We start from the raw sequence: 10107 nt of genomic DNA, 5'->3' as shown, positions 1-10107 counted from the left end.
TCAACGATTTTTGAAATACCATCGTCTGACCATTATCAAGAACTATGAAGATAAGTAACAATATGCAAATAGTGTACATTTTTATCTTCACTAAAATTTTTACACATTTTAGAAATTCCACAATTGCAAAAAACTTTTGAATTTTTTATCAGTCAGAACAAAAAAGTTACTAAATTATTGTTGTTTAGCAAGCATTTTATCAATATTTCAGCCATAATCTGTTGGTCTTCATTTTAACTATTTCTTTTAAGTATATTCTTAAATATATTATATATATTATATATGGTATTATATATATATATATCTTAAATATATTATATATAAATATGTATTAAGTATATTCTTATACATATTCTTTTTAGGTATATTTTTTAAAAGTATTTTATGCCTCTGAAGCAACCCGTTTTGTTTTCACAGTGCTCGATCCAATCAAAAATAATTCCCGACATTTCAGTTCCTAACGATCATCTGTCACAGCGAGGACGATACGAGGGAAGCGAGGGCTGCTTCCGCTCCAGCGATGTTGCCCGGACAACATCCCACCATCCCTCACTTCCCCACCATCCCTCACTTCCCCACCATCCCTCACTTCCCCACCATCCCTCACACAGCTCACTCAACTTCATTCCCCTCATGTCACTCCTCGTCTGCAGCTCTGATATCGCTCTCTTTCCCCTCTCCCTGCCTCTCCCCTCACTCCCTCTCTCACTTTCCTCTCAGTCTTCTCTCCAATCACCTCATCTCTCAGAAGCTCTCTCTTCCTCTCCCTCCTTCGCATTCGTTTATATCCTATACTCCTATATCTTTTATATCCTTTACTTCTCTTTCTTTTATGCCCTATACTCCTCTTTCCTTTATATCCTATACTCTTCTTTCTTTTGAATCCTTTACTCCTCTTTCTTTTATGTCATATCTTCTCTTTTTTTATATCCTATACTTCTCTTTCTTTTATATCCTTTACTCCTCTTTCTTTTATGTCATATCTTCTCTTCTTTTATATCCTATACTCCTCTTTCTTTTATATCCTTTACTCGTCCTTCTTTTATGTCCTATACTCCCTTTTCTTTTATATCCTTTACTCGTCTTTCTTTTATGTCCTATACTCCTCTTTCTTTTATATCCTTTACTCGTCCTTCTTTTATGTCCTATACTCCCTTTTCTTTTATATCCTTTACTCGTCTTTCTTTTATGTCCTATACTCCTCTTTCTTTTATATCCTTTACTCGTCCTTCTTTTATGTCCTATACTCCCTTTTCTTTTATATCCTTTACTCGTCTTCTTTTATATCCTATACTCCTCTTTCTTTTATATCCTTTACTCGTCCTTCTTTTATGTCCTATACTCCCTTTTCTTTTATATCCTTTACTCGTCTTTCTTTTATGTCCTATACTCCTCTTTCTTTTATATCCTTTACTCGTCCTTCTTTTATGTCCTATACTCCCTTTTCTTTTATATCCTTTACTCGTCTTCTTTTATATCCTATACTCCTCTTTCTTTTATATCCTTTACTCGTCCTTCTTTTATGTCCTATACTCCCTTTTCTTTTATATCTTTTACATTCGTCTTTCTTTTATGTCCTAAACTCCTCTTTCTTTTATATCATATCTTCTCTTTCTTTTATAACCTACACTCTTCGTTCATTCACATTGCTCATACCTACATTCACTTTCTCTCTCTTCTCGTTCACCCTTCATTCCTACTTTCCCTCAAATCTATTTCCCTTTCATCCTGTATTTCTTACTCACCCCTAACTCTCTTAATCATTTCTCATCTGTCTCTTGTCGTTTCTTCTCTCAATTTTCATTACCCCTAAACACCCTCTTCTCAATCGTCACTTCTTCTCGTTGTAATTTCTACACCAACATCCGCTTCTTTATATCACTCTCATTCCATACATTAACCTTTCTCACAGCCTCTTCCAGTCCTCATTCGATCTCTCTGTCACCATTCTTTTCGGTTTCTTTTTCCGTCAATCATCCTATTAATTGATAGTCTCATTTTGAAACGATCGCACACAAAACGAGTGCACCATCACCTCACTCACTCACTCTCTCACTCTTCCTCTCACTACCCCACTAATATATTTTCCATATCCCTTTTATTTTTCAGAACTAATTCGTAATTTATTTTCTCCTTCTACGAAGTGTTCTCTTAGCTTTCACTGACTTCGAAATGTTTTTACTTTTTAATTCTTATAACCGTTTTTTCTTTCACCTACTCTAGTTCGCATTATCATTTTTTCTATCAGATCTCTCCTTTATCAGAATAATAATCCTTTCTGATAAAACCCTTTATCTATTCTATCAGAATAAGTGCACGGCTTTCACTTACTTTGGCCATCACCTCTTCTTGCTCTATCATCCATTTCTTATCTTAATTAATCCAAAAAGTTTCCGATGCAAAGTTATTCAAAATTTAAATGTTCCGAAACACGTGGGCGGGAAATTTGTTTCTGATTTACCCCACGAAACACGAGATGAAAATGGAGCTCCACTCGCGTTTCAGGATCAGAGACTCATCGCTAATTGCAGGTTCAGAGATACATCTCTTATTGCAGGTTCGGAGGCTCGTCTCTAATTGCAGGTTCAGAGACACATCTCTTATTGCAGGTTCGGAGGCTCGCCTCTAATTGCAGGTTCAGAGACACATCTCTTATTGCAGGTTCGGAGGCTCTCTAATTGCAGGTTCAGAGACACATCTCTTATTGCAGGTTCGGAGGCTCGCCTCTAATTGCAGGTTCAGAGACATCCGTAATTGCAGGTTCAGAGACTCATCCGTTATTGCATATTCAGAGACTATCCTCGCAATGCAGGTTGAGCGGCTCGTCTCTCAATACAGGTTGAGAGACTTCTTCCTGCCTTTCGTCCCAGCCTCGTCTCAAATTACCGACCCAGCCTCGTCTATAACTGAAGTCCCGCAGTCTCGTCTCTAATTGCCGTCCTAGCCTCATTTGTGGCTGCCGTCCCGGCTTCTTCTTTAATTCCCGTCTCAACTTCGTCCCTTCCCTTATTGCCATCCTTGCCTCGTCACTAATTCCCGTCCCAGTCTCATCACTAATTACAGTCCCAGCCCTGTCTCCTATTGACGTCCCAGCTTCATCCCTCATTAACGTCCCAGCATCGTCACTCATTACTGTCCCAGCCTCGTCCGCAGTAGCTGTCCCAGCCACGTCCTTTAAGCTCGTCATCGTCTCTTGTAGCACGAGGAGTCTTAATGAACGCAGCGCCTGTCTCAGTCCTCAGCACCCGCGCCTAAACGTCAATAATTCAGTGGCTATCTGCTGATGTGCAGGCTATATGCTGATGTGCAGGCTATCTGGTGATGTGCAGGCTATCTGTTGATGGTCTGCTGATGTGCAGGCTATCTGCTGATGTACAGGCTATCTGCTGATGCGCAGGCTATCTGCTGATGCGCAGGCTATCTGCTGATGTGCAGGCTATCTGCTGATGCGCAGGCTATCTGCTGATGCGCAGGCTATCTGCTGATGCGCACGCTATCTGCTGATGTGCAGGCTGTCTGCCGTTGCGCAGGCTATCTGCTGATACACCATGCCATTTTGCGACATTAATAAATGTATGATTTTATCGCCATTTTGTGATGGAAATAACTTTAAAATGTAAATAATTTTGTGATGCACCCGCCATCTTGTGATGTCAATAATTATGTAATGCCCCACAATTTTGAGATGCAAATTGATGTCTAAAATCTTTAAAATTGATATCATTATTCACAGAAAACGGCCACCAATTACAGTTATATGGCCTCAATTTAATTTTGTTCATCTCATTTGGTATGCTGCCGATATGAATTTGCGGGTTAAAATTTTAAAATATCGGTCCTTCAAAAAAATAAAAAACGAACTTATTGGCTAACTAGGAATTTCGAGCAAACTTTTGAATTATATTGAGATTCGTTCTGATTAATTTATATTAAGTTTTCACTATTTGTTATTTCACTGTTATTTTTTTGCATTACCAAGAGGACGTCATCAAAATTAAGAGGGTGCTTTTGGTTAGCTTGCTTGAAGTCTTGCTTAAAAATATGTATCCTCTGACAGTATTTAGGTCCCTTTCTTAATCTTGCTTACCACCTGAGAAACTAGGAAAAACTGCCAATTCACTTTTTTCAAGTCAGGGTCGGGCAAAAAGCTTAACTGGAATCTATTTCATTGCAAACGTCAAGGCACTCCAGCCAACCGCCCACCCCACTTTTCTGCGCCAGATCACATAGCGGAGCTGCAAAATTGGCCTCGGCTTTGCTGCCTGGTCTCGAGAGACGCTCACGTCTCAGCCATGAACCTCGACTCGGCAACTTGATGCTGGTGCAGAGCACACGTCTCAGCCATGCATCTCGACTTGGAAACTTGATGCTGGTACAGAGCACACTTCTCAGCCATGCATCTCGACTCGGCAACTTGATGCTGGTGCAGAGCTCACGTCTCAGCCATGAACATCGACTCGGCAACTTGATGCTGGTGCAGAGCTCACGTCTCAGCCATGAACATCGACTCGGCAACTTGATGCTGGTATACAGAGCACACGTCTCAGCCATGAACCTCGACTCGGCAACTTGATGCTGGTGCAGAGCACACGTCTCAGCCATGCACCTCGACTCGGCAACTTGATGCTGGTGCAGAGCACACTTCTCAGCCATGAACCTCGACCCGCTAACTTTATGCTGGCTAGCCCATTCAGTTGTATGTACACATCCTAGCCACGAACCTTGAATTCTTAACTTGAGTTCAGTGAGTTATACACATCGCTGTCGTAAACTTTGACAGACCTCCATGACACACAGGGTGCTATGGGACGAAGATGTTTAGTTATTTATCGAGACTTGCTGGCTCGGTGTTGCGTGCTCTTTCTGCTGACATTTATACAGGGTTGCTATCTGTTATATGTTATTTATTCAACAACCGTCCAATATCGATTCAGATTGTAGGCCATCGTCTTGATTCCGAGCAACCAAAGATGCATGAGCACAAATCTGAAAAGCGAGGTCGTGATGTGACACTGCATTTTGTGACTCGGTCAACACCAAAGAGATTGAAATCAATTTAGAAGGCTTACTTCACCAAGGCAAACTTCCTTTCATAAAAAAAACTTTACAATTGTGAGGTATAAGTTAGGATTAACACTGTGCAAATTGAAGTTCAAATTTATGTACTGACATGGATCTCACTAAATCAATATGCTCTCAATAAATAAGTTTGAACGAAGATATACATGAAAAGTAGATAATAATGACTATTGAAGTTTGGCTTTTGGAACACAGTTGATACATGATAGATTCCACCAATAATGAATGTACTACAGACATCCGATCCAGAGTTTGTGAGTTGTTGACATAGATTTTATTGACGCCTTGCACAATAATTGTGGTATTGAATAAGTGAAGGATAACCTGGTGTAGATTTTCAATGTAAATTAGAAATTATGTCACAGTCCGCTATATAACATCTGAGTACGCGCGGGTTTTAATTGCAATTTGTAAAATATCTATTGCATTGTTAAAAAATCGTCGAGACACAACAATATTAAGGAAAGTTAATAGATTTTTTTAAAAACTACATTTTGAGTTCATAACTTGCAATTAACGCAATTTTCTGGGACAATACAGTCATTCCGTTCCGGACTTTAGCTCCCAGAACACACAATTTCTTGACTGAAATGCATTCGTTTCCGGAGAATTGAACTTTCTAATCCCCGAGCTTGAAGTCCGGATCTGTTTTGGTATTACAGTAACGTTGCTTGCCGTTTGCCAAAGAGAATTACTCACTTGATCTGAACTCGAGCAAACACCGAAGGGAAAACCAGCAAGTGCAAGAGAGTCTGAGCTCTTTACCAGAGCGTCTGATTTTCTCGAGAAATTGGCTTGACTCCGACAAACGTGTTTCTGAATTGCATCCAATTTGCTGGCCTGTTTTTTTGCACATTTTCGGGGAACAGGAAGTCCAGCTCCTACTTTTGTGTAATACAGGGAAGTTTTTGGGGTAATAGGCATGCCCGCCTGGCAAATGGAAGTGCACTCTCGAGAACTGAGCCGCAAATTTTACCCTTTACTTCACACTGTGGTCCAGGCATGGTCTCCCGCGTGATGAGTTGACACTTATTGCGAGCAAAGGACTTCAAAATACGTAGATACATGTATATCCGGCGTAAATTAGGAATGTTTTGCGTGTGTGGATGTTACAAAAGTTTGCTAAAAGATATAAACTACAACTATCTAGTAAAAGATGTGGAATATCATTCATAGCAAGCAAAGGACTTCAAAATACGTAGATCTCCGCCGATCATTAAGAATATTTTGCGTGTGTGGATGTCACAAAAGTTGGCTAAAAGATATAAACTACAGTTATCTAATATAACATGTGGAATACCTTCTTAGCAATGACACGAATTTGTGAATATTTAAGAGGTTTCTAGTCAGAACTTTAATTTAAATGTATATACAACCAAATTTATATGAGTAGTACTGCATAAAGGCTACCAGCCGTCCAGCTGCACCGCACAGCATCAAGGCTACCAGCCGTCCAGCTGCACCGCACAGCATCAAGGCTCCCAACCGTCCAGCTGCACCACACAGCATCATGGCTACCAGCTGTCCAGCTGCACCGCACAGCATCAAGGCTCCCAACCGTCCAGCTGCACCACACAGCGTCAAGGCTACCAGCCGTCCAGCTGCACCGCACAGCATCAAGGCTCCCAACCGTCCAGCTGCACCGCACAGCATCAAGTCTATCAGCCGTCCAGCTGCACCGCACAGCATCAAGGCTACCAGCCGTCCAGCTGCACCGCACAGCATCAAGTCCACCAGCCGTCCAGTAGCACCGCACAGCATCAAGTCTTCCAGCCGTCCAGCTGCACCGCACAGCATCAAGGCCTTCCCACTGCAACGCACAGCATCAAGTCTTCCAGCCGTCCAGCTGCACTGCATAGCATCAAGACTACCAGCCGTCCCACTGCACCGCCCAAATGAACAGCACAATCCATGCATTGCCAACATTTCCTGGCTGCACAAGACTCCTTAATTTCAATTTATGCCTCAAGTTTAGTCGGTTTGTTCGAGTTTCTTTCGGTAACTTCTGACGCCGATGAAAACTTGGCTTACAAATCAGCCGCTTTGAAAGGTTCGGGTTCAATTTCCCAGGTCACGCTCTCTCAAAATATGATTAATTTCGCGCGCCGAACTCGATACTTTATTGGAGAGTTTTTTGCCATTGGAAAGTCAGCGAAAGATGCCAGAAACTTTGTATATTTGACTGTTCCTTTGGTACTTCATGTTGAATTTAATTGATTGAAATAACTTCATCGATATCGAAATTTTTCAACCGTGCACGTGATGATTTTGATCAGACCAGAGATTAGAGTAATTTTTAATTGGTATTATTCAAGTTATAACTCAGTTTATTGATGGCCTTAGTTGCGTTGAATGAAGAACTCTGCATTTTAATTCTGTGCTAGGCAGTAATTGCGATTTTTCGGTAATGTTCGAATTTTCAAACTAACATATATTTTTATAGTTGCCTATATTATTCAAATTTGGACTATTACATAACAGTCACATGTAAAACAACAATGCCGATTTCCGCGATGTAGCATCGACAATAAATAATAAATAATAATAAATCCAAACTTATGGGTCATTATCAAAGTTAAAATAATAGTATACATTCAGTTAATAATTTTGATTAATTAAGCAATTTAATTCGGTCTAATTGTTCTTCGACAAACAAGAATCCTATGTAACCTCTTAGAATCGTATGTAACTAGCGGACTTGCAGTTGTAACTAGAGTGGTTGTAACTAGTAGTGCTGACATGGTTAAAATCTCGTATCTCGGTCACGTTATTTCTTGTTATCCTTGGTAGGTGTTTCGGACTTAGCAGTCCCAGGCCACGTTGGAGCGCTGCCTCATGCTTCATTACGGCACTCGTATTAAAAACATTCCTTTTCGTTTTGTATATTGTTTTCTGCATAGCAAAAAAATGATTATATATTATCCAGGCTATTTTCTGCATATCGAAAAATAGAATATTATCGAGTTTAATAATATATAATTAGTTTAGGAATATATCATATGCGAAAGAATCTGACAAACAAGACCAAATAAATTATTTCTGGAGGGAAGCAATATAAGTGGTAATTAGTTTAAAATGGGTATATAGTTTGTAATGGTTAAAGTCACATGTAAAATTATATTGATTGATTTCATTTCAGCGCAGACAATGATATTTCTGAATACTGAAATTTGTAGAAAATTTTCGGTGTTAGAAATAAAGATTATCTGTACAAATCATATAAATCTACGGATTTTTACACCAAACATTAAGATAACCATGTAGGAGCAGCTTTGATTAGAATATTACGCATATTGATATATTTGTGATGAGAAAATTCCTTCAGTGACAATCATCAATGAATTTGTCCCCGCATCGCCGTACAGTCCGATGAAAAAGGTGAAACCCTACTTTTATTTCTCGTTTATTTTACGATCTATTTTGAGGCAGTGAAATCCTTCCTAATGAATGGAAAAGATAAAAAAAGCGAGCGATTTTCAGGCAAGTAATTCATTAGTGCTAATTTGATTTCCAGTTTAGATCGCCAGAATTATCACGAGTTTTACAGCGGTGGACATTTTACACGGCCGGCGAGTCGCCTTGTTTGAGAAAATAAAGATTTTATCGACGGTACTTGACTGGCATGCGGGCAAGAGTAGATTTTGTGCTGCTGAATTAGTTCAATTTTTCGAGAAGTGCAACGAATTTTAACTCATTCGATATATTTCTTTTGAAAAGGCATCATTGAAAAAACTCTAAATGCATATACTATAGTCCTAGCACATTAATGAAGTAATTAAAAATGCATGCATGCTCGTATGAAAGAGTTAAATCAGTAGCCAATCCTCCTGAAAGGAGAGGCTTAGTAATCGGACGCATTAATCCTCAATTTCTAATTTGAAGCATAAATATATAATAATATTGCAACTTTAAACACGGTACAAATTTTTACGAAAGAACTAGATCAGTGGTTCCCAAACTTTTTCAGGCCAGCGCCCCCTTTGGCTCCCTATATGAATTTCTAGCGCCCCCCACAGACACATTTACATATAAAATCATGCGTCTCTTACTATAAAATTTAGTTCGCTGCAATTTTAAAAGATAAAGGTTAAACACAAATATGTATTTCACAAATAGGACCACTTTTAGTGAACCAATGTGTTTTTCAGCTGTTTTAACCGTTTCAGCACTAGAAACCTAGGACGTCTCGGGCAAATTTACGGCCGGACTCGTGGCCGGTCTCACGACCAATTTCCAAATTCAGTTATCAAGGAATATCTCCCAAACTACGTAATGAACGCAGCTCAATAAAACTCGGAACATGTATTCATCAGAACGTAACGGTGACGTTTAGCTTGCGAAAATTTTTTAAATATCACCTTCATTCGTGAGTTATATTGCGATACAGACCGAAATTCGCAGTGATCAAAGAATTTCTTCCAAACTACCGAACAGATTTGAACGAAATTTTGAATATACATTCCTAACTACCAAATGGTGTTTTTTAGATAAAAAAATGTAATTTTACCGTCGTTTGCGAGATTTTTTTCATTTTACCGTCATTCTTGATTTCACACTTCCTTATTCGCTTTCGTTCGCAAGTTATACAGATATAGGAGAAACGATCGGCTTTTCTAACGGCTGGTTTAACCAAGAGCCGTGTACTCACACGGCTCTTGGTTAAACCGGCAAGAGCCATACTCACAAACGAAGGCAAAACGAAAAAATTGTAACGAGCTAAATATCACCGTTGCTGAGGTTATGTATTAAAATACTAAATTTCGTTCAAATCTGTTCGGTAGTTTGCAAGAAATTTCTTGATTACTGCGAATTTAAGCACGTATTGCTGTTTAAATCACGAATGAAACTCGTGAACGAAGGCACAATCGAAAAAATTTTTACGAGCTAAATATCACCGTTCGGTAGTTAGGACTGTAAATTCAAAATTTCGTTCGAATCTGTTCAGTAATTTGGAAGAAATTCCTTGATCACTGTGAATTCGACCCGTATTGCCATATAACTATAAGTATGGCAAAAACAATTGAAGGC

At 39.3% G+C, this 10107-nt stretch overlaps 1 protein-coding gene across 1 annotated transcript; it reads left to right on the top strand.

Annotated features, from left to right (window-relative positions):
• The first annotated feature begins 6589 nt into the window (after positions 1–6589).
• Positions 6590–7030, top strand: LOC108680347 (IgA FC receptor-like). Its single transcript, XM_018169153.1, has one exon. The coding sequence runs from the start codon at positions 6590–6592 to the stop codon at positions 7028–7030; it is 441 nt and encodes a 146-aa protein (XP_018024642.1).
• The last annotated feature ends 3077 nt before the right edge of the window (positions 7031–10107 follow it).

Source organism: Hyalella azteca, unplaced genomic scaffold, assembly GCF_000764305.2.
Source record: "Hyalella azteca isolate HAZT.00-mixed unplaced genomic scaffold, Hazt_2.0.2 contig5225, whole genome shotgun sequence".
In the NCBI taxonomy this organism is placed as follows: Eukaryota; Metazoa; Arthropoda; class Malacostraca; order Amphipoda; family Hyalellidae; genus Hyalella; species Hyalella azteca.
The sequence above is the reverse complement of the archived record's forward strand: the minus strand, read 5'-3'. Positions and strand labels throughout refer to the sequence as shown.

Bases quoted from the DNA above. Each gene is read 5' to 3' on its own strand.
- LOC108680347 (XM_018169153.1), top strand. From the start codon at position 6,590: ATGGCTACCAGCTGTCCAGCTGCACCGCACAGCATCAAGGCTCCCAAC.